The 25,131-nt window shown below is 50.1% G+C and overlaps 1 protein-coding gene across 1 annotated transcript; it reads left to right on the top strand.

Moving 5' to 3' along the window:
- On the top strand, window positions 1-23,418 carry LOC109547152 (uncharacterized). Its single transcript, XM_019918477.3, has 3 exons — window positions 1-364; window positions 7,600-7,851; window positions 18,960-23,418. The coding sequence occupies exon 3, from the start codon at window positions 20,058-20,060 to the stop codon at window positions 20,994-20,996; it is 939 nt and encodes a 312-aa protein (XP_019774036.2). The 5' UTR covers window positions 1-364; window positions 7,600-7,851; window positions 18,960-20,057; the 3' UTR covers window positions 20,997-23,418.
- Window positions 23,419-25,131: the final 1,713 nt, after the last annotated feature.

A 25,131-nucleotide genomic window follows, 5' to 3' on the forward strand; every position in this document is an offset into this window, starting at 1 on the left:
TTTAATATGATAAAACGTTGTTTACCAAGTTGTGCTTCCCATCTACTGGTGGAGTTATCTACTAACAATTGCCTTGTTCTTTTTCTGATTTAAATAATACCAGTGTGTTTGCCTGAAATTCTGCCACATTGACTGATGTTTTCCAGGTCCTGGATTATCTGTGACACATTTGACACATTCCTTAAGGGAATTTGGTTATTCTGAAGTCAAGTGGACAGAATGTTCGGCTTCCAGGTTTTTAGGACCCACTTCCAATATAGTATTGGTTAAGAAAGAATTCCGTTATTTCAAGCTTTGACCTAACCTTTCTGTAACTCAGTAAACCAAGCACTAAAAGGAATGCCTTTGCCGTAGGAACAAGATGGTAAGTATAAGTTTCTTAGAATGAGAAAAAAAATTCGGTTTTCCTTTATAAGAGTTTAAATTAATCTCTTCCTTTCCCCTCACTCTGACTTCTCGAAACTGAAGGAGAAAAAAGTATACGTATTTTAATCCTGAGGAATTTGGTTGAGTTCTACGTACTTGCGTTCGTTGGTGTTACTGCCCAGAATTCACTGCGTGGTTCAGGCCAAGCCTGGGAGCCACAGCCCTTTCCCGCCGCCTCGCCCTGCCTTCCTGTGGCTGGAACAGGGAACACAGCCAGGCCAGGCCAGGCACATCAGCTTGCAGGTTGTGATGTGCATGAAAAGAGTCCAGATGGAAGTGAGCTTGTTTCTTTTTGTGGATCCATAAGTGTATAATGTAGGTATTGGATGGAATGGTGGGTGCTGGGTGCAGCCCGCTTAGGCGTGGACTGAGTTGTGATCCCCGCAGAGACACCAGGGGCCAGGGAGTGCCCTCACGGTAGACGCGCGGCCAGGAGCGTTCCCGACCTGTGTGCAAGGCAATGTGGGAACAACTCGTAGATCTTTTTTATTTCTCCTTTTTCTTTTTGTGGTAAATTATACATAAAGCTCACCACAGAGCCATTTGTAATTGTAGCGTTTAATGGCATTAGGCACATTCACATTGTTCTGCAACCATCACCACCATCTAGTTCCAGAACTTTTCTTCATCCCAAACTGAAACCCTGTCCCCGTTAAACGCTAACTCCCATCTGCTCCGTCCCCCAGTCCTGGTATCCACCATTCTGCTTTCTGTCTCTGAATTTGACTATTTTAGCTACTTACAGGTAAGTGGAATCAGACAGTGTTTGTCCCTTGGCGTCTGGCTTGTTTGTTAGGGTCCAGCCGTGTTGTAGCGTGTGTCAGAATTTCCTTCCTCTCCAGGGCCGAGTGACCTTTCGTTGTATGTATATTATCTAGACCACATTTTGTTTATCCGTTCATGTGCCGACGGGCGTTGGGTTGCTTTCACTTTTTGGCTGTTGTGAATATTGCTGCCGTGAACGTTGGTGTACATTTACCTGTTTGAATCCCTGCTTTCGTTTCTTTAGCGTATGTATCCAGGAATGGAATTGTAGATCACAGGGTAAATTCTCTGTTTGATGTTTTGAGAAGCTTCCCTACTGTTTTCACAGCGTTGCACCATTTTACATTCTCGCCACCAGTGCACAAGGATCCCAGTTTCTCTCCACATCCTCACCAGCTCTTTATTTTTATTTTGGATAATAGCTCTCCCGGTGGGTGTGAGCTGGTATCTTATTGGAGTTTTGTGCTCATTGGCCATGTGTACGTCTTTGTAGAAATAACTCTTCAAGTCCTTTGCCCATTTTTGAGTTGGGTTGTTTTTTGTTGTTGAGTTTTAAGGAGTTCTTTATATATTTTGGATATTAAACCTTTATCAAGTTCGTGATTTACAAATACATTTTTCCATTCTGTGGGTTGCCTTTTTACTCCCTTGAGAATTCTGTCTTGAGGAATTCTGAATTGCAAGACACGTTGGCCTCAAGGATTTCAAATAAGGGCTCTCGGACCTATACTAACTAAGATTTATTGAACGGGTACGAGGTGCCTGATCTGTCCTAAATGTTTTACACATTTTACGCCATTTACTCCTCACCACGATTACAGAAATGGTAGCCTTTGGAGGGAAGTAGAGTGTAGTGCATCACACTGAGAACTGGGGTCACAGTGTCTGGCTTCCGGCACGGTGCAACTTCAGGCAAGCTGTTAAGCCACCCTTAGCCCCACGTCCTTGCCTTTACAATGAGGGAGAGTCATTTGGCTTCAGTGAGGGTTCGTGTAAAACGCTGGGCTCAGGGCCCCACACATCCTAAGCCCATAATGAACGCTCATTGTTACTATAATCCCCATTTTACAGATGGGAAAAACGCCTAGAGAAGGGAAGTAACTTGCCTGAGGTCACAGCAAGTCAGGGCTGGCCCTTGAACACCCATCTGCCTAAATCAAAAGGAGTGTTTAACCGTCATTCAACAAGTCCCTAATTTATGTGGCTCCTTTAAGATAAAGGTGAAATTAAAACATGTGAATGTATGTGTGTGTGTGTCATAGATTTTTCACGTTGAGAAGAAAATCAGATGGTGACTCATAATGAACATGGGCGGCAATTGTGGGATTTGTTTCTTTGTTTTGTATGTAACCCTAGTAGCTCCTGAGGAGAAGATTCATGGTCTTTGTTAGAGAGCCCGAGTTAAAACCTACCATTACTCTGTTACCCAACTCACATTAGTCTGAAAAACTAGGGATGTGCCCAGCGACTGTTTAAGGGCTGTGCATGAGGCCAGTAGTCTTGGTAAGAGAAGCCATTGGTTCCCCGTTTTAAATAACACTCTTCCTGGTCCAACAAGAAATAAGCGTTTATTTTAACCTCTCTGCTTTTTTCCCTCCTGCTTTTGCATTCACTGTATTTTGAAAAGAAAGGAAAGCCCTTTTACCTCAGTAAAGCCACTCCCGTTATGCTGTAAGGCGCCATTATAACAGGACCAAAATGAGTGAGTGAAGTTGGGCTGCAGTCCAGAGTGTGTGTTCTTTGCACGCACGCGTACACACACGCGTGCATGCACACACACACACACACACACACACACAGCCTTGCAGCAGAAGTGTGGCCCACGATGGCGTTTATGCCGTGCAAAGTGAAGGGGATGTTCCCTGATCTTGGTGACCTCCTCCCAGTTTTCCGTGGTTGTGGGACCGGGTGTGGTGGTTGGTGTGTGCACAGCCTCGAATCTGTAACTAGGAAGTTATCTGGTGATGAAGCAGCACCCGAGTGCTATTGGTGTCTTGAAATGTTTTTCTAACATTTTTAGGGAATAATTTTTGATGAGCCTCTTACTAGTGCTGAGTGTTGCCTGGGTTTTTTGTTCTGAACATTGCGTCTCACTCGTAACACTCCCTACCCACCCCCCCTTTCCTATCAGTGCCTAAATCTGCCTTTGAGATGGAGACTTGAGTAGATTCCAGGGATGTTCGTAGATGTGATATGGCAAAAAAAAAGGTTCCATGGTTCGCTAAGTTTGGGCATTTATGGGTTAAACATAGTTGAACAGGATTCTTTGCGGGGCTTCTCAGGTCCTTTATTATGCTGAAGTGCCTTGGGCCTGAGAGAGGGCTGCATTTCCCAAACTTATTAGACCACAGACCCCTTCCCAGTCGATCTTAGGTACCAGCATTCTGAGCGACACACTTGAAGACGTGCCCTGCCAAGCCCAGTGCCGTGTGCCCTCGATCTGCAGGTGTTAATGGTCCTTCAAGAGGTAAGGGCAGGGTCAGGAGAGGGTTGAGGGTGGAGGCAGCAGAGAAGAGAGTGGGGAGAATCCCCGCTTTGCCCAATGTCTTCACGGAGGGGAATGGGACCTGGGTCCTCCTGACTATTGTGTCATAGTCTGGGGTGAAGAGTGGGTCTTCTGGTCCATCGGACACAGTTGGTTCATGCAGAGCTGAAAACCCAGTCGAGAAATGTGTGGAAGAGCCTGTGCTTTTCCTGAAGATCTGGTTTGAATGGACACTGATCTTGTAACTGATCTTTTTTCCCCTTTTTGCTTTGACTGCTTGGAAGCTCAGAGCCAGATTTGCAGCAGGCCTATGGGTCACCTGTTCACTGAAACATTTGTGGGCACCGTCTGTGTGCGGCACTCTTCCAGGTACTGAGGACAGAGCTGTGAGGGGCACGAAGACCTCGTCCTCATCACAGGCTGTCACATCCCACGGCCAAACCAACGGGTGGTTGCTTTCTGGGAATAAAACCCTGTGTTTGTATTAGTTTCTCATTTCCCTTTGCCCTCATCCCCCTAAGTCTCCATCCTATCCTGTTACAGCATCTCTACCGTCGTTGCCACAGATCTTGGGAATAAGATGGGCTGTAACAAGCATATCGATACGCCTTGGTCTAGGATATGCATTAAGCAGCTACTAAGTATTCGGCCTGAAGCTGACCTAAATGAGTTAAGGTAGTTCTTGAGAAGGCCGGTAGCCCAGTAGAGTCACAGCTTTGAACTTTGTTCCGGTTTTGCTGTGACGTCCCAGTGGGCCGGCCTGTTATATGGGTACAGCTGCAGCCCACGCGCTGTTTTGTGAAGACAAGCAAGGCGACGGCCAGCCGTGCTCTCCCATGACAGGGGGCGTCGTGCTCTCGGTGTTCCCCCCGCTCCCAAGCCCAGGCTCAAATGTGGGCAGATGCAGTGGGACACAAGTTGATTTTATGGGAAAGTGTGTTTGAGCTTTAAGTTCTCTTAAGAGCCGTAAGGCCACTTTGGGTTTTGTTTGGTGGTTAGTTATTTTTACTTATATTTACCTATTTTGGAGTAAAGGGCTGAATCAGTCCTTAACAAGCCAGAATTCCAGCTTGAGGCTGTGTTTATAAATAGAAAATCAGAGCTTTCCAGAACTAAACTCACTAAAACCAATTCTGTTGACAAAGGGGAGGTACTGTCAGCTAGTGGTCTGAGCATTTCTAGGCATCGGGAATTCCTGAGTCCCAGACACGCCCCCAGGGTGATCCAGCTTTAACCCTCCTGTACCAAGGATGCTGAAAGGAGCCGTCAGCTGGTCCTCGGGAGCCTGCACTGTGGCTAAGTCATTAGCCTCCCAAGGCCTCTGCCTCCTCTCTCTACAGTAAAGGATCCAACAGCTGATATAGCCACAAAACTTGAACTTGTGAATGCAGAAGTAATAGATATCTGAGTCATGGCTGGTCGAGATCATGAATTCCTGGAAGCCAAGACCATGTCCTTGTTCTTTCGCTCGACTCATCAGCTATGCAATCATCCGCGAATGTCCGGGCCCCCGAAGTCAATGGGATTCAGTCAGTTAGGTCTCTCACATTCCGGTCGGGTGGGGGTGGGAGGGAAGACAGATCTGAAAGAAATCTGATAGTTTTGGAGAAAAATTGCCTGGAAGACAGTGAAACAAGGTAGTGTAAGCGAGCGGCATGTGCAGTGGTGTGGCCAAGGTTAGATTACAATGATAGATAACATTTATTGAGTGCTTACTGTTCTAAGCACTGTCCCTGTGGTTCATACAAGAGGAGGTTCGACCACCAGTTTACAGATGAGTAAAGATACGCAGAGATGCTGCTGATGTCCTTGAAAATGAGTAAAACACAAGATGCTGCATTCAGGGCTCAACGTATGGTGGGGACAATTGTGTATAACCAAATAACTTCAATCCCGTGTCCTCTCCGATGAAGCACTGACCAGGGCAAAGTGGAACAAAGCTGGAGGATTAATGGAACCTTTATGGTAGGAAGGGGCAATACTTGAGCTGGGTTTTGAGAGATGAGTAGAAGTTCTCACAGAATGTCTCCCTGTGGGAGCTGTTGGTCCATGGCACCGTGGATATTTGCAGGCTCTTTAATAGACCACGTAATTCTTTGGCATGATGGATCCAGGGAGGCTCCTGAGACGTGGGTCATGTTATATGGCCATTTCATAAAGCCCTGAATGTTTTTGAGGAATTATTTAAAGGGAGTGATCACTATAAGTCTTCAAAATTAACTCACACATTTTAACCCAGATTTATAATGTCGATGTGGCTAATTACATCCCTGCAGACATTCTGGGAGCAGGCTATATTTTTCTGGGTGGGAGCTTTAAACCTGTACTTCTTTCAGCAAATCTCACGGTCTCAGGTTCCTCAGAGGTAAGGTGGTGGTGGTGGGGGGGGGGTTCAGCCAAACCAGTGATTCTGAGTTAGTATCACACCGAAATCAGAATGTCTGGGGTGAGGCCCGGGTGTCTGCATTTAAAAGAAAGTTGCCCAGATGATCCTAATGTGTAACCAAGGTGAGGGGCCACGGGAGCGGAAGCAGGGTCTCCCCGGTGTGCTGCGGAACACTGATGAGGCCCCTGCTGCTTTCCTCGGCCAGAGCCATTCCAGTTGGCTCTGTTCTATTCATTGAGCTTTCTTAGAACATTGTGTGGAAAGAAAGGGCCCTACTGCCAAAACTCATGTTTGAAAACCATTGGCCCAGAAGCCTGCTCGGACCCTCTGACTCTACATCTGCGGTTCTCTGTGGGATTTTCCCCCGAGGGCTGGATCTTGGTACCATTTCTGCACTTTGTAAAGCAGCTGCCTTCTCTCCCAGATCTGGCTACCTTGCCTTGATAGGTGAGCTAATTCCCAGATGTGGCAGCGGCAGCATTACAATGAGAGTTTTGATTACCTCGTTGTGAATTACAGCACAGTGCCCTGGTGAAGGGTCAAAGGTATTTGAGATCCTTTGGGATCGAATGTGAGATATTACTAAAATGAGGCTCCATTTAATAGGTGATAAATCTTGATATTGTAAGTTTAATATAGTTTGATGGCTGTAAATCCAGTGAATCTACTGTAGGAATTTGGTGTGTGTTGCATTTATGAAATATTTAGTCAGGTGTTTTTAAAGGTATGATTTTACTCATAAGGTACTAATTTTTATGGGCTTAACAAGCAAATTTCGTATTGGTGTCAAGAAGGCTGCTGTTTGCGGGCCTTTGAAATGAAAAAAGAGAAGGTATTGTAGTTTTTTTTTTTTTTTTGAATTCTAAGAAAGCTCTTCGGTAATATTCACAGTAATAGTCAAATCAAGAAGTGGATTTTAGTATACTCGAGTATATTTTAGGATAAGAAAATGGCTGAATAAGAGCAACTTAAAAGGAAGTTTATATTTGATGTGTAGACTGTAAACGTGAGGAAGGAGTACACATCTGGGGTGGAAATACGGCCACAGCGTAGATGTCGGGGCAAGTCTACCAGGTTGGTGGGCAGGAGGCCCTGAGTTCATTACTCGTCAGGCATGTTTGTTTTCTACTGCTACAAATAACCATGCATTTGATGGGTCAAAACAACATGCATTCGGGACTTCCCTGGTGGCGCAGTGGGTAAGACTCCACGCTCCCCATGCAGGGGGCCCAGGTTCGATCCCTGGTCAGGGAACTAGATCCCACACACATGCCTCAACTGAGGAGCCCGTGAGCCACAACTAAGGAGCCTGCCCGCAGCAACCAAGACCCAGCGCAACCTAATTAATTAATTGTTTTTTAAAAACATGCATTCGTTATCAGGTTCTGTGGGTCAGGAGTCTGGGCACCGGCTTAGCTGGGTCCTCCGCGCAGGTCTCGTGAGGCTGCAGTCAAGGTGTTGGCTGGGCTGAGGTCTTATCTGGGCTCGGGGTGCTTCCAGGCTCACATGGTTGTTGGCAAAATTCATTTTCTTGCAGATGCAGAGCTCCTGGCAGCTTGCTGCTTCAAGGCCAGCAGGAGACCTTCTCTCCCACGTCAGTCCTTCTTTTCGGGGAAGGCTCGGACCCACCTAGGATAACATCAACTGACTCAGAGTCAACTGATTAAGGACCTCAATTACATCTGCAAAATCCTTGCACCTTTGCCACGTAACATAACCTGACCATGACAACGGCATCCCATCGTATTCCCAGGTCTCGCCCACGCTCAAGACGAGGGCGTTACAGAAGGTGTGTATGCCAAAGGGTGGGAATCCTGGGGGCACCTTAGAATTCTGCCTGCCACACCACACATGTGACCCTACACAAGTCTCTTCACCTCTTTAGCTTTCCTTCTGATGTACTGTCAAATGGGGAGTAATTCCTACCTGTCTTGGAAGGACGTTGGCAGCCTCAATGAGATAATGTGTAGGAAATCAGGGGGTAAACTGGGCAGCCCCTGGTGCGGTGCCCAGGCAGCGTGCTGCATGCCACGGGCAGGTAGAGGTGCCTGAGTGGACGTATAAGATGTGGGGAGTGTTACCTGCTTGGGGCTGCAGGTACCACTGAATACACTGAGTGGGTGTAAAACTGAAGACACCATGGACACGTCTTCAGTTCCCCTTCATGTGATCAGTGACCTGAATGGGCACTGAAGTTGCTTGTAGTTCATTTTTCAAAACACTTGCTTTTCCAAATCCTCACACTTTTAATAACGACCACTGACATCTTTTCTGGATTGGGAGTGGTTGCAGTGTCCAGTCGTTTACTTTGACTCCCTAATCTCCTCCCAGCCATTCCCCAGGTTCAGAAAGACACCATGATCAACAACCCTGTGATTTGCCACATGAGGGCCATTCGGTGGGACGCATTTGCCCCTCCTGCCCACCTACCTACCCTCTGGCTTCCTGGTAGCCCTCCCCCAAATAGTCCCCGTCCATCACTTTCCATTTCACAGCTAATGTAGAACCCAATTGGAGACAGATAGGGACAGACGAATTTTTACACAGTTGCTGCAGGTCACTGGTTAAGTTATCGGTCAAATAATACTTGCAGTACAGATAACTGCTTTTGCCATTGCATCCTGCCTCTGCACGGCAGTAATTACAGATGCAGGGAAATGGAGGGAAAATCCATCTTATTTAAAAGTGTTTTAGTGTCAGCAAACACACTGTGATGCCATTAAGAAAGTTTTTGTTAAGGACACGCTCGACTTGAGGTTTTTAATTTGTTTGAAGTATTTTGCTAAAACAGAATTATGTTGGAGTTTACATAAAAGTAGAGAATGACATGAAAAGTTTTAACTTAAGCAGCAAAATATAAAGGCTAATCTTATTTAAAAGTAATATGTATGTCTTGATTGAGTGCCCAGATACGCTCAACTGGGACTTTTTAGTGGAATCGGGTCTAAGCAGTTACACTGAGTTATACTGAGAAGGTTTTCCCTGAGCTTCTATTGCCAGACCTGAAATACTCTCGTGGCTGCATTTAATAAAGAAACGAAAGTCTTGAGTAAGGGGATATGATTTTTTATGACAGAAGGAATGCAAATAACTTTTAGTCTCATTGCCTTGACCGGGGTTGGTTTGATTTGATGGAGTTTAATAATGACTTATAACCTGTGCTGACAATATGCAGGCCCGCACAACGTCATTTAACTCATTTATTCTGCGTGCTGTAAAAACAAAGAGATGGCAAATAAATATAGGGAACGTTCATTGTTTGTCAGAGGGCCCGAGCCAAGAGTTTTCAGTGACCTTTTAAAATATGGTCCCAGGCTAGTACTAAAATGTCTGTCACTCAACACACACACTTGCATGCTTTGGCCTTTTAACCCATGCATCTTGCGTTTTTCTCTTTCAAATGGGTGTATGAATTTCCAATCAGCTGCGGCGATGTAGGCTTTTGCATCAGAGGATTACTGTAAATTGCAGCCTGACAATTACAATACGCAGGGCACCGGCGAGTTATTAATGGGCTCGCCTACTGATGGCCTTTCAGCACAGCCTCGGACCTGCTGAGCCTCAGCCTAATTAGATCCAGGGGTAGAGGCCCCGGTGGATGAGGCGAATGGGGAGGGGGCTCGCCGAGACCCCGCCTCCAGCAGAGGAAGATATCAATTGATTATGGATGGCTCCTGTCCGCCATGTCGGATCTCTAATTCACCTCCTCCTTAATGACTTGTATTGGCTTAAGGAGCTCTGCCTGATTTGACAGCATCAAGCTCAGCTGACAAAGACCAGCAGATGACTTTAATTGAAGACTTGTATGGCAAGAGACTTTATGCAAGACAGAGCAACAGTTCAACAGACACAAAAGAGGCTTGTAAAAAAAAAAAAAAAAAAAGAAAGAAAAAGGAAAAAAAAAAGTCTGCAGCGGTTGTAGAAGGAGACTGGGACCAGACCTGGAGTTAGCTACTTGCTTGCGTTTAGTTTACACTTTTTTCACCCCTTCAGTGGTGGGATCGGGAAGGGAGACCCCCTTTCCTACCCCCCGCCCCTGGCAATTCTGCAGCCGTCTCTCCTCTCTTGGGTTTCAATATTTATCTTTAGGGATGAATTATGTCCAGGCATAAATTATGTTTGACACATCTTGATGCTGGGGTAAAAAATTAAATTTTTCACTGCTCGGAAAAACATTCCCCAGAACATATCACACTCCGAGTGCGTCCTGAAAGAACTCAGCATGCTGTTTAGTTTTACAAAATTAAATGGACGGCCTGTCTGAAGCGTCGGAAGGGTGGAGGATAATGATCACTGAGTGAATGAATGAAAAAAAAGAAAAGATGACTGATAGGATCGCAGACTTGGAGCGCTGGGAAAGGAGGGGAGAAGGAGGGCTAAGCGGGGTCCGGCCAGAACGCTCCTCACTGGGAGGGTCACTTAGAAAACTCTTTTAGGACATGCCTTGGTTTTTTGGAGGGTCGAGACATTTAAAGGTATCGTGTCATCCAGGTGGCTGCACGGCCAGCCTCTGCTGGGGGCCTCGGATGTGGCTGCCTTCTTAGATACTCTGTGGGCAGTTCATCTGATCCAGCCCCCAGGAACTCCATGTCCTAGTCAGCCAAACATGCTATACTTCGCCTCACCCAACTTCTTGCCAGGATCTGAATATGCCAAATATTCTCATACCTCTACCCTTTGCTTTTGGAACTTTCTCTGCCTGAACTTTCTTCCCTCCTCCCTCCTTCTTCATCTTGCAAACTCCTATTCAGCCTTCAAGATGTAGTTTGGTCACCTCCTCCAGGAAGCTTTCCAACTCCTCCCTTGCCCTCCCACTGGAGCGTTCTGACTCCAGAGCCTGCGCTCTCGCCCACTATGCTGTGCTGCCTCCTACAAAGGGGTAAGGAAATAGTTGAACATCCGACTAACCAACCGGAACACAGTTTGCACCCCAAGGGAGGTACCAAAGGGGTCCCAGAGTCAGAAGGGAGTGATGGATTGTGGGGAAGGTGGGTGGAGGCGGAATCGGGGGCACCTGGGAAGGGAGGTGGATGCTGGCAGGACCCTGGAGCAGTGGTAGGAGCGGGCTTTCCAGGAAGCTCAGACTCCGGAAGTCAATTGGGCATCCGTGCCAGACAGTTTAAGGGCTGGGAATGTTGCCCAGAAGAACTGATTTGGAATGACAATGTGATTAGGAAACTCCAGAATCCAATAAGGCTAATAGCCTAGCTTGGTCCATATGTTATGAACAGATTGGCAGATGCCCCAGTCCCCCCACCCCCACCCCCAAACAAGCAAATCCATACTCTTCAGCCTCCCCACACACGCCACAGTCATGGCCTCAACTTCCTGGCTTCTGCTCTGCAGAACAACTTTCTCTCTCTACCTGGCTGGCCCTACCCAGCTCTCAAGGAACCCCCCCCAACACACACACCACCACCACCACCAGGAAGCCTTCCTGGATTCCTCCTCTTGGCAGAACCATTCCTTGGGTCTGCCTGCCTCACACACCTATCACATGTTATCAGTCTTACTCTTTGCATTCCTGGATCCCCCTGGGAGCCACTTGGGGGCAGATTCATTTCTGTATCCGTACTCAGGGTGGCCACGTCTTGCTGAATGAATGTGAAAACAAAATGGGGGAGCTGATCCCAAAGAATTATCTTCAGCCACACATTTGGGAAGTTACATTGCTTTAAAAAAAAACCAAACTTGGAACAGTTCAATGATTATTTGTCAGCGGGGATCTTTATTTGGTAACAAAGAGGCACAGTAATCAAGGTTATCTTATTTGCTTGCTGCGCTTCTACTGTGCAATGGGCCCTGTGTGTGTGGGGGGGTGGCTCCTGCCACAGAGATGACGCCAGTCCAGTTGGGGAGGCGATGCACAGAGGCAACCAGAGAGTGACGCAGTGAAACGAAATCCGTACCTGGACCAGGGAGACGCAGGTGATGGAGATGGAAGTGGATGGAGATGGGGGAGGAATAGAGACAGGGGTGGTGGAGATGGGAGATAGGTGGAGACAGGGTGATGGGGGCAGATGGAGGTGGATGGAGATGGGGATGAGAGAGATGGAGGTGAATGGAGAAGAGGATGCATGGGGAAAGGGGTAGATGGAGATGGGGGAGTCTAGATAGGAGATGGTTGGAGATGAGGGTGGTGAGAGATGGGGGTGATGGAGATTGGGATGGATGGAGAAGGGGGTGATGGAGGTTGGGGGGTAGATGAAGGTGGGGGTGATGGAGATGGAGGGTGAATAGAGACGGGGATAGGTGGAGATGGGAGTGATGGAGAAGGCGATGATGGAGATGGGATAAGGATATGGGGGTTATGGCTATGGGGTGATGGAGAGGGGGATGGACCGAGCTGGGGGGTGTTGAGATGAGGGCATCCTGGGTCTTGTCTCAGAGGAAGGAGAAGGTGAGGACTCTGAACTGTCACCCCTGCTGCGGGGATGGGGGAGTCTGAGCTCCTGCAGCGCAAGGACCATTGCAAAGTCATCTTTGTCTCCCTCATTGTCTAGTCCCGAGCCTGAAACAGGAGGTTGTTTCAATGCATATTTAATGAATGAAGGAATGAATGTTGAATGTGCAGAGTGGCTCCTAAATCCACATTCCAGCCCTGACCTTAAGCCCCAGGTTGATCCTCCCAGCGCCTCCCCAGCTCGCCCCAAACCCAGCCTGCGCCCAGATGACCCATTTCTCCTCTGCTTTTCTCCATCTCCAGAAACATCAGGCCACCTTGCCCTGCTCCTGTCCTCAGCATCCTTCTATGACCGTTCCGGGCTCTGCCCTCCGCTCGGGCCCACCTGGACCCTCCTCTTGGCTCCTAAGCCGCAGCCCCGTCTTCAGTCTTCCTGTCCTGCCATCCCTGTCCCGTGCAGCTGGCAGAATTTTTGGCAGCTCAGATCATGTCCAGCCCTCCTCAAACGTCTTCCGCCTCCTCTCTCTTTGTCCGGCGCCGTCCCCACCTACCCCGCCCCCTGGCCTCCTGGCTCACTCCTCAGCTGGCCCATCACCGCCGTTGCCTGGCTGCGGCCTTCCTCCTTCACCTCCTCGCCATCCACCCGCCTTCACGTGGGCCACAGAGGACTAGGCCCCATACATTTGCTGGGTGATCTGTGGAAGCCACTTACCCCCGACTTCGGTTTTCGCATCGCTGTGATAAGTAGGTTGTTTGGAGCGAATGGTCGGAGATGGAGTCGACATGACATAACAGGGAGAAGCATAGCTTTGGACTCAGGCAGCGCTGGGTTCGAACCCAGATTGTTCTTCTTAGCAGCTGTCTGACCTCACCACACGAGAGTGACCGTGACCACACCGTAGCAGAAGTTCTAGTGCCCAGCACAGGGCCTGGCACAGTGCATGTGCAGTAAACGTGCCTGTCCTTACTGAAGTCTCATCTGTGTCTGGAAGACAACTGTGCATCCCCTTCCATCACCCCCAAGTGAGGGGAAGGGCGCTGCTCTGGGCTGCACCTCCATTTATTTCGGGGCCACCTTGCATTCTTTTTCCCGAAAGGGCGCAGCCCTTGGGAGCCGTGAACATCCGAGAAGACTAGAGCTGCCAGGCTGAGCTGGGGATGGATTGCTGGAACGAGGCGTGTCCAGGTCCGTTGTCCAGGACTGAGCTGGTCCCCCGATATCCTCAGAGCTTTGGCTTCCTCTCCTTGCAGCCGTTCACTGGAAGCGCCTCATTAGGCCGCCTCGGGGAAGGCAGCCCGGCCGGCCTGTCAGACTTGCTCTGCCGGGCATAACTCAGGCCTTGGCTGGGCCCCTTGCCCTGGGCTCAAGGGGGCCCCCCAGGCAGATTGAAGTCATCTGTCCCTTCGCTCATCACTCGGGGGAGGAGAGTGGAGCCGCCCTCCTCCCGGCTGGGAGGCTCCTGGAGGACAGTTTGTGGATTTCATTCTCCTTCCAAAGACGCAGCTGTGATGGATGCATATTTTCTGGCCAAATCCAGCTGAAGTTGGACCCTGCATTTTGAAGCGTCAGGCTGCACAGAGCAAAGGCTGGGAGGGTGGAGCGTAGGGAAGAGGACGTGGGGAGGGTGGAGGCAGGAAGAATACAGGCTGGAGATTTCTGCACTCAGGAGCTGGCCCAGGAGGGCACAGCCTGGAGGGTGACCCTGCCGGGGTGGCTGTTCTGCAGAGATCAGGACACTGATGCCTCCATGAGTGAGCCCGCTGGGCCCCACGTAAGGAGGCTCCAGTGAGAGGCATCCAGAGAAAGGAAGGGCCTGTCAGGAGAGCTGGGAGCTGAAACCCTAATCCCCCGGTGGGGTGTGGAGATGCAGCCCAGATTTTAGAGGCTGGGGGCTGTGATGACAGTTTCCTCTGCCCTCTTCAAGGAACGCCCAGACTAGGGGCCCCCTCCCTCCTCCCTCCTTCTCATGCTCTTGGAATCGTGCAATGTGAAAACTGCATGGGGCTTTCAGATCTTCCAGCAAAGTCCTTCCTTCCTTCTCCTCAGACCATTTTCTGAACGAGGAGACTGAGGCGCAGAGATGGGAAGTGGCTCAACTGTGTCCCCACCTACCTGGCCGTGGAGCTGAAGCGGCAGCTTGCCTGGGGCCCTTTCACTTTATACCACGTGCTACCTTCTTCATTTCCATTCCAGCCCCCATCCTCTGTGTTTTACATGTTTCTTCTCCAGGATCCTTCTATTTTAGCATCCCCAAAGCAAAAGGAAGAAGTAGAGACAGAGGGGATTTGAAAAGAAGGTCATACATGGGAAATAACTGGAAAGGGGGTAGGAGAACTGGAGGGAAGTTCCTAGATGACAGACAGAAGGCATCTCCTGGTGTGGGGGAGGAAGAGGCAGTGTAAGACCTGCAGAAAGAGGGGGGGGATGAGATGGGGGAAGGAGGACGCCCAAGAAGGAGTCTGTAGACCCAAGATCATGGTGGCTAAGGTGCCCTAAATCCTTTTTGAAATAATGTTGGGTATAAACAAATAGATGGTGGTGATGGTGATAGTGACAGTGATGGTGAGGCCGATGGTGGTGATGATGGTGATGATGGTAGTGGCGACGATAATGATCGTATTAACTTGCTGTAGGACCTTGGGTAAGTCTTTTATCCTCACTGGGCTTCAGTTTCTCCATGTATAAAACAAAGAGGTTGAACTTCTGCCTCTCTTTTCCTCTGAGATTCTGTTATCCAAAGAAAGGATCAGCAAAATGTAGGAAAATCTTTTAGGGAAGAAAGAAAAAGGGTTGGGGGAAAACAGGCAAGTGGGGGCCAAACAAACAGAAACAGAGGAAACGTTTGTGCAGTCGTGACGCAAAAGAGCCCCCTCTCCTGAAAGCCTCTCTCCTTCCGGGACTGGGCAGGCTGTCCCTGTGCTTCTGGGAGATGCAGAGTTGCTCCGGCTGGAATGGAAGTGGGTTAACAACGGCACAGCCCACTGTGCGCTGACAGCACCTGATTTCCCAACCCAGAGAGTCCTGCCTGCTAATTACATCTACCGGGCCTGCCTCCCGCAGGGAATTTGGCTTCACGCAATCACCACCCCACACCCCAAAGGGTCTGGAGTAAATCATTAAAATATCAGGTTTCCCGCCCCTGGGGGATGAGTAGGTGCTAAAAAGAGGCCAAGCTGGATTTGTCAAAAACCAATCAGCTCTCACACACCAAACAGCCCCACTCAGTGCAAGTAACCAGCTCAGGGTTTAGGGGCGTGAGACGGGGGCAGACGGGGGCTCTGGGAAAGCGCTTAAGCCCAGGGCACCCATTAGTTGCCCTCAGGGCCAGACAGAGCTTTGGGGAGCCAGGGAAGGGCCCAAGTGTCCTGCCCGGCTGAAGGCAGGAGAAATTACCCCATGAAGCACCTGTAAGTTCAGTTCGCCACCAACTGAGGAAGTTTTTGGAGGCCCGGGGTCAGTCTTGCTTGCCCCCTCCAAGGGTCAAATGGGCCCAGAGCTATGGTGGAACTTTGCAAGCTGCAAAGCGCTAAGGAAATGCAATTCATTCGCGCACTTTTTCAATCAAAAAAGTCGTCTTACAGAGAAAGACAAGTACTGTATGATATCACTTATATGGGGAATCTAAAAAATACAACAAACTAGTGAATAAAACAGAAAAGAAGCAGACTCACAGATACAGAGAACAAACTAGTGGTTGTCAGTGGGGAGAGGGAAGGGGGAGGGGCAAGATAGGGGTAGGGGGAGAGAAGGGTAATTATGGGATTATATGAAACCTTGTGTGTGAAACTCGTGAAAATTGTAAAGCACTACAGGATTTAAAGAATTTTTCATTCAATAAAAAAAAAAAGTCATCTTAGAGCAAGACTGTGTGCCAGCCCCAGGGAGGCTCTGGGGACCCTAACATTCTGCCCTTGACCACCTTGTCCTTTGTGATCCAGGTTGTCCCTTGGCCACTGTGACCACCCTTAGTCGTCATACTGGCTCATCCTCTGCCTGACCTTGAATGTGGGAGCTCCTCTGCCCCGGGGTCTGCTCTCCCCTGCCCTTTCCTCCTTCTCCCTGGGTGATGTCTTCTACCCTCATGGTCATAATTACTCTCAGTAATTATGGCAAGGGCTTCCCAGGTCTGAGTCCCCAGTCCCACCAGTCTTCCCACTTCCAGACCCATCTATCCGTCCATCTGCTGGACTCTCCCCTCGGATGGCCCTCAGCGTCAGCTCATGAAGCACCGTCATCTTCTGAGTCCCTCCAAAGCCACTCCTCCTGTGCTTCCTGTCTTAACTGAGGGCACCTCTGTCCATCCAGCGCTCCAAATTGGAAACCTGGGAGTCAGGCTCCTTCCCTCCCTCCTCCGCCCCTGCCCCCGTCCAGCGAGCCCCGGTCCCGCCAATTCTTCTGTTAGAGCTCTTGCTGGTGGTCCTCCTTCTGAGCCTAGCTGGGGCACCTGTCTCGGCAGCCCCCCTCTGTAGCCTGTGTGACAGACGGTCTTGCAGCTGCAGGGCCACCTTCCAGAGGTTTTCACCTACTTTCTAGCTGAGGTCTAAGCAAGTCAGTCACCCCAAACCCTCGGTCTCCATTTCCTCATCTGTGGGGATAAAATATGCCTAATGCACAAGATTGGTGTGAGGTTCACACAAGGTGAGATTGGTCCTATTTTCACAAACTGGGTCATGGATATCTTGGGGTGTGTGTGCGTGTGTGTGTGTGTGTGTGTTTATCAGTGTGCCAGGGAGTCCAAAGAGTTGCAGGGTAAAATGAAGCACTTTTTAATAATGCCAGATTTGCTCAATTCTTGGGGCCCAATATATACATTTTTCTAAATACTTTTATATTAAAATAAACACGGACCTATTATGGCATTGAATACAAATCTTACCTCCACGTAAAAGAGTAACAAGAGCTCTAGCCGATGCGGTTGGTGTCCTGCCCAGATCTCCTCACCTTCAGTCCTTCGGGTCTGACCACCCAACACCCAAATGTTGGCACCCGCATTTCTCTGGCTGCAGAAGCCCACACCACCCAGCCCCATGCAGGCCAGGAGATGAGCAGTCTCTGGGGGTCGGCTCAACCTATGAGCAGCGGGCATGGGTGTGTCAATACCACAGCTCCCAGGCTCACGCAGGTGGTGGGGGGAAGGGTGGACACTGTGAGGCCTGTGGGCTGCATTGGTCCCGGAGGCCCCAGCAGGAGTGGGGGGCAGTTGCCCACAGTGATACAGGGCTTAATCATGCACGCCTTCTTGGCTGCCTTGGCCTCCCTGTCTCCTCTTGCCACCCCTCCCCCCCACCATGGTGTGTCTTGGGATCCTTCCTTCCCACCACCCATCCGCCTCCTGATCTCAGAGTCTGCTTCTGGGAGAATGAAACTAAGACTTGGGATGCCTACCAACAGCAACAGCAAGAAAAACACCGTAACAGCAATAGAAATAGCTGCCAGTTAGCCGGCTCCCCGTTTTCCGTGCATCATCTTCACTTACTCTCGTTTCCCTGCAGTAGGTACCATTTACAGAGGAAGATGCTGAGGTTTAGGTCACACGCTTGCCCGAGGCCTCACAGCCCGTGAGAGTGGAGCTGGTATTCCAGCTCCTACAGAGTCAGAGCCCATGTTGCAACCTCTAGGCAAACAGCCACTTTGACTGGTGCCCTTGGTGGAACCGTCTGGGAAGCGCATTGCCGGGGAAAGCGCTGGTGGGCTGTAATCCAGGAAGTCTCCACGTGGATGCGGGGCGCACCTGCGGCTGTTGAAAAGGAGTCCTACGAGCCCAGAAGCTCTGCAGGCCGTCCCTCCCATCCCACTACTCTTTTTGAAACACTGCCTTTCTTTTTTCTTTTTAATTGAAGTATAGTTGATTTACAATATTGTGTTAGTTTCAGGTGTACAGCAAAGTGATTCGGTTATACATATATATGTATATACCTATATCCTTTTTTTGATTCTTTTCTGTTATTACATGATACTGAATATAGTTCCCCGTACTATACAGTAGGTCCTTGTTGCTTACTTTATATATAGTAGTGTGTATCTGTTAATCCCATACTCCCAATTTATCCCTACCCCCCCTTTGCCTTTGGTAACTATAAGTTTGTTTTCGATGTCTGTGAGTCTGTTTCTGTTTCGTAAATAAGTTCGTTTGTAACATTTTTTTTCGATTCCACATATAAGCGATATCATATGGTATTTGTCTTTCTTTGTCTGACTTATTTCATGTATGGTGATCTCCAGGTCCATCCATGTTGCTGCACATGGCATTATTTCATTCATTTTTGAATGGCTGAGTACTATTCCATTATATATATGTACCACATCTTCTTTATCCATTCCTCTGTTGATGGGCACTTAGGCTGCTTCCATGTCTTGGCTATTGTAAATAGTGCTGCTATGAACATTGGGGTGCATGTATCTTTTCTAATTAGAGCTTTCCTCTTTCCCGGATATACACCCAGGAGGAAACATTGCCTTTCTAACTGATGTCTTCCTTTCCCACTTGATACAGGCACCGGGCACGGGAACCACCGTCTTTTCAGCTTGCCGGAAGGAAACCCCAGCACAAGGGCCGATGCTTGTGGCCTTTTGGGAGGCGGTGCTGGCTCCCCTCGGCCAGATGGGATATTTTATGAAAAGCGTGAAATCCAGATTTCCATATGAAATTTCCTCACTTTAAAATATTGGCCACTATCTAAAAATGCTTAAAATCCACCATTTCGTAGCCCAAATAACCCCATCTGGGGGCTGAACTTTGCCCAGGACCCACCAGCGAGTGACCCTGGCTGAGACATGCCACCAGCCCCGGGGCTACAAGGGTACACGGGCATCCATGTTTCCGAGGCCCCCCAACTTCTGTCACGGAGAAGGGAAGGACCCGCTCCTGGACCAGCCGCCCGAGGGATGGCTGAACGGGACCTCCCTGTGCAGCCCGGGAAACCGAGGCCGGCGGGGCAAGGAGGTGCCGAGTTGCCACCCTGCAGGCAGCGTCTGAACCAGAGAGGAACCCGCCGTCCCCGGTCTCCTTGGTGGCGTCCCCACTGCTGGTTTGGCCCCGGCAGGGCCGTGGGAGGCGCTCGGTTTGGGCGGCCCCCGCGGGCACCCCTCACTGGCCTCTGTGGGTGGCTCTGCCCATTGGTTAGTTTTCAGGCTCTGGGACTGTGGAGTTTGCTGACAACTACCAGAGCCCTGAGAAGTGGCGAGCCACCAGACTTCGGGACTGTGGCTGTTTATTTAAAACCTTACAAACAGTTTACAGCCAGCGGAGCAGAGTTGACAGGCCAGGACCTCACTGCCCGGCGGCCCTGAGGGGCTGCGGAGAGAGCAGACTTCTAGCCGGTCCGCACACTTTAGGGACGCGCCTGCTGCTTGGGGCCGCCTGGCTGGGCGTCTCCGGGAGGCCCCTGGTTCCCGCCTGGCTTGACACACTCTCTGGGGTCCTCCCACTCATGTGGGTTGAATGTGTCCCTTCAAAAACGTGTTGAAGTCCTAACGTCAGATACGTGATAATGTGACCCTATTTGGAAGTAGGATCTATGCAAATGTAATTGAGTTAGAACAAGGTCATGCTGGAGTAGGATGGGCCCTGAGTCCCAAGCCTGGTGTTCTGATGAGAAGGCCAGGCCAAGACACAGAGACACAGAGAGGAGAAGGCCATGTGAAGACAGGCGCGGGGATTGGCGTTGGGCTGTCACAGCTGAGGACCACCGCGGATTGCCAGGAGCCAGCAGAAGATGCAGGAAGCAAGGAAGCATTCTTCCCAAAGCCCTCAGAGAAAGCCTGGCACTGCCGACACCTCGATGCTGAACTTCCTGCCCCCAGAACCGAGAGAGAGTACGCTTCTGCTGCTTTAAGCCTTCGTGTGGGTTCTTCGTTACGGCCGCCCTACGACACTGACTCACACATCCACCTCCAGGCCTGTGCTAGGGTGCCTTCGCGGCTCACGCCCGCCACGCACACCTACCTTAGTACCACTCGGCCGTGTCTACCTGGACGCTCCTCGGGCCCCGCAGCTCAGCTTCCCTGCAGCAGGACCTGGTCGTGCTCCTGTGGTGGCCCCGGGCTCCTGGAGCAGGTGAGCAGAATATTAGCAGACACCTGGTGGCCAAGAGGACGTGGTCCTGAGCACGTCACTGCCAGCCTACTGGGACTCCCGGGGACAGCCAAGGATGGGGTTGGGAGAGAGAGAGGAGGAAAGCCTGTCTCTGAGGGTGGGGACAGGCAAGAGGAAAACTGTTTGGCAGTAACTGTGCTCCTGGTCGGCCCAGGCGGGGGCCGGCCGGCCTGCCACTCAGCCCAGGCGGAGTTTGCAAACGCCTCGCTACTGGGTGTGGTCGCCGACCAAGAGCAGCGGCTGTTTGACCTCAGGTTCTCAGGCTCAGCCCAGACCTACCGAACAAGAACCTGCATTTTACCAAGATGTCTGGTGACTTGCAGGCATGTGGTGGTGCAGAAGCTCTGGGCCTGGGACGAGGAGGGAAGCAGGATGGATGGACTTGCTTCTCCAGTGCCTCTAGCTCAGCTGGGTTTTCCACAGGAATTGGGGTGACCGATCCAAACTGGGGTCTGCAAGGGCTGATGTTGGGAGGAGAACATTCTGGTCTTCATGGGCTCCAAACTTGTCTTCCTCCGCTGCTTCCACCCAGGTGCTTCCAGCAGAAACCTGGGCGTCACCCGGAATCCTTCCTTCTTGACCCTCCACCCAGCCTGGTCACCAAGCCCTGGGGATTGTAAAGGAGGTCTGTTCTCTCTCCATCTCCGTGGTCAGTCTCTCCTTCTTGCCTGGACGACTCGTAGAGGCCCTAAAGTTCTCCTGTCCTGTGCAGACCTACCTCCTCTAAGCCACTGTCCACCTGGTGGGCAGAATGATGCTAAAAACTCTAGTTTCCACCAAGTCAGGCTCCTGCTTAATTCTCAGAGCCCCAGCCCCTTGGCCCATCTTCAAAGAAGGACCCAAATCCTCACCGCGGCCTGGAGGCCTGGCCTGAGCTGGCCCCGCCTCATCTCGTGCTGCTCTGCCCACACTCCCCGCTGGCAGGTACCACACCCCTCGTCTGCCAGAGCTCCCTGCGCACCCCTTATCCATGCAGGGCCTTTGTCCATGCAGTTTCCTCAACCTGGCGTACCTTCCCCCACCCCCCTTTTCCTCTGGTCAATTGCTATCTCATCCTTGAGATGCCACCTCCTCCGGGAGGCCTTCCTGCACCCCAGACAAGGCCAGGCCTTCCTGACCTTCGCGTCCTGCGTCCCTGCTTTTCCCCTGCAGCACTTGTCACAGTGCTGATTGCAGTGCCGTGTGCACCTGCTGGAGACTGGCGTATGGCAGGAGGGCAGAGGCCAGGTGTGCCTGTCTCCTGCATCCCCTGCCCGGCACCGTCAGCACTGCAGCCTCCCCTCTGGCCCCTCCTCCCTCTCCACTGGCGCCAGAGTGGTTTGGCTGAGGTGCCAGCCCGATCGCGCGGTGCCTTGCACCAAATTCCCTCGTGGAGCCCGAGGGCCACTGAGTGGGTGAATGAACAGTTGAGTCACGAAGGAATCTACGCAGGAGAAAAACGTGCGATTTCGAGGTAGTGATCAAGGCAATGAATGAAACACCCCACAGCGTGTCGGCAGTGCCGCTGACCTCTGCACAGCAGCCGCTTCTGTCGTTGTCATTTTGTTTTAATTGTTTGTTTTGTTTGTTTAATTGTTTGTGTCGAGGCCTGGTTTACAAATACTAAAGTGCAGGAAACTTCAGGGTAGAGCTGGGTACATTGTTACACATGTAGCAGTCAGGGACCAGCACTCAGACCCAGATGTGGGGTATTTCAGGCCCTGCCCCTGTGGGTGCCCTCTCAGCCCCTGCCCCACCCCAGAGGCAACCACTGTTCTGGCCCCTATCACCCCCAGAGTTTTGTCTGTTCTTGAGTTTCACAAAATGGGGCAGGCTTCTCTGCCTGGCCTCCTTCACTCCACCCATGTCTGGGAGATTCAGCACGTCGGAGGGGAGTGTGTGTTGCGGGGTGGGGGGGCAGTTTGCTGTGTAATATTCCATTGTACAGAGCTGTCACTGCTTGTTCGTCTGTCCCTGGCATCTTACAAAGGACAAAGTTGGAACGTAGAGGCATTTACTAGCATGTCTGTGGTCACACATTTAATCAACTGTGATGCTGGAAACCGTTTTCTGTCCAAACTTGCGCTTATTCCTTACCTTCCCACCGTCTTTCTGGACAAAGTAGGTTGATTGGGAAACAGCCATCCAGGGCAAGGCAGCGGCTTCCCAAGAGCAGAGAGAAGGAAGGAAGCTTGGACCCTGGACATGATGACCTTGGGGACATCAGGCCGTCTCCCCAAACTGCATTTCCTTCCCTACAGTGATCTGAATGGCCTCCTTAAAAAATTGGTGTGCGGAAAACTCTAATTCGAAAAGATACATGCACCTCTGTGTTCATAGCAGCGTTATTCACAATAGCCAAGGCATGGAAGCAACCTAAATGCCCATCAACAGATGAATGGATAAAGGAGATGTGGTACATATATACAATGGAATACTACTCAGCCATAAAAAAGAACGAAACCATGCCATTTGCAGCAATGTGGATGGACGTAGAGATGATCATACTAAGTGAAGTAAGTCAGACAGAGAAAGACAAATAACATGTGATATCACTTATATGTGGAATCTAAAAAAACAGTACAAATGAACTTATTTACAAAACAGAAACAGACTCACAGACATAGAAAACAAACTTGTGGTTAACCAAAGGGGAAAAGCGTGGGGAGAGATCAATTGGGAGTAGAGGATTAACAGATACATATGATTATATATAAAATAGATAAACAAAAAGGACCTACTGTATAGCGCAGGGAACTATATTCAATATCTTGTAATAACCTTTAAAGGAAAAAAATCTGAAAAAGAATATATATATATGTATAACTGAATCGCTTTGCTGTACACTTGAAGCATTATAAATCAACTATACTTCAATTAAAAATTAATTAATTTAAAAAATCATTGTGTCTTCAATAAATAATATCAAATCTCCAAACAAGTGAAGAAAAAAGCAGACTCAATCTTGTTGTGTGATCTTGGGCAGGTCCCCTTCCTGCTCTGGGCTTTGTCACCTCCTCTGAGAAGCCAGAGGTGGGCTCTGGCCTGGGGTCCCAGCCGCCATCAGACTGTGAGGCTCTGCGTCCCGTGGCCTCTCAGGAGACTGCGTCGGGCGACCTGGTCTGAGATTTCCTCTGCTCAGCCGGGTCAGGCAGGGGCCACGCTGGGGGCTGTCCGGGGCCACGTTTGTTTGACTTGAGTCCATCCCCTGGTGTCCGCAAATTCACTTTTGTTTATTTTCCTGAGAAGCTACGCACGCCAGTGAGACTAAGCAGTGCAAGCCAGACGTGCGTTTTCGCTGTAAAAATATTTTTGCGGGTCAGAAAATTGCACCAAAATGTTTTTGTAGGCAAAATGCTGCCGTGAGCTGCTCGGCCCTGTGGCTGGCTGGCTGCGGTGGATGGGGTTTCATGTATGAAATATGTCCAGGAACACATTTCAATAATAATAATAACAACAAACATGTAAGAAGCACTTATTATTTGTCTGGCAGTTTGCCGGTAAGTACCTGTGTGATGTTTTCACCCTCACCTCTCTTTCTGTGGTCAGTGTGACTGTCATCAGTTTCATTTTGCAGATGAAGGAAATGAAGCCCAGAGAGGTCGAGTGACTTCCCTAAGGTCACACAGCCTGCTAGTAGCAGAGCCAGGATTAGAAGCCAGGTCTGTCTGACTTCAGAGGCTGGGTTCTTACACACTGTTGGTGCCCATCTGAGGCCCTAATTCATGTCTGGGACAAACCCTGGGTTCTTCTATCAACAATTTTTGTGTCGCTATGGTGTCTAGCAGTTTTCTAGGATGACGTTACCTGTAAAAGTTTCATAAGCTACAGCTTGCTGCCAGTCTAGAAAGAATGTAGAACATTCCCTGTGTATAAGACTAACAGAGCCAGAGTGGCCTTGAAGGTCAGCTCCTGTAATCCAAGGGGATTTGTTTAACCATCCTCCTCCCTGGGGACAGGGCCATGGTGATCCATCTCAGTGTCTCTGGGCCTGGTACAGATTTGCTGCTCATGATGCTTGGTCATAGATGACGTGGGGTTAGGGTCCTGCCGCTCTCTGAGCGATGGGGCCCCACCTCTGGCTCTGCAGAGAAGCATTCCCAGGGCAGAGGAGGGAGGCAGTCACAGACCATGCCTGGAGCTGGGGCTCCTGCAACACTGGGGGCGGGACAGCCCATGGGACCCGTCCAAGGGGCAGCTCATGGCTGGGACCATGACATGCTCAGGTGGGAAATTTCAGAGGGGTCAGGCAAGCCCCCAGGACACGGGTAGGGGCTCAGTCACCGTGGGATGAAGGAAAGTGCCTTGACCGTCGGCCCCTTTACTGTGCTGAGCGTCCGTCTGCTCCTCAACCACATCACCCCTGAAAGTAACATCGTGACGCTGAGAAGATTACGTCCCACATTCTCACTGTTGGGTCTATACATGCATAATGCCGCGCTGGCCCGGGCACAGAGCAGGTCTCTGTAAACAACTTCTGAACAAAACTGTATAATATTTAGAACCATTTAGTTCAGGATGACAGCCCTCTAAGAGGGCTGGATGTGACTGGCTCACATGTCAACCTGGAGATGAAAGGGGATTTCATACG

The sequence above is a fragment of the Tursiops truncatus genome, chromosome 2 (genome assembly GCF_011762595.2).
Source record: "Tursiops truncatus isolate mTurTru1 chromosome 2, mTurTru1.mat.Y, whole genome shotgun sequence".
Lineage (NCBI taxonomy): Eukaryota > Metazoa > Chordata > Mammalia > Artiodactyla > Delphinidae > Tursiops > Tursiops truncatus.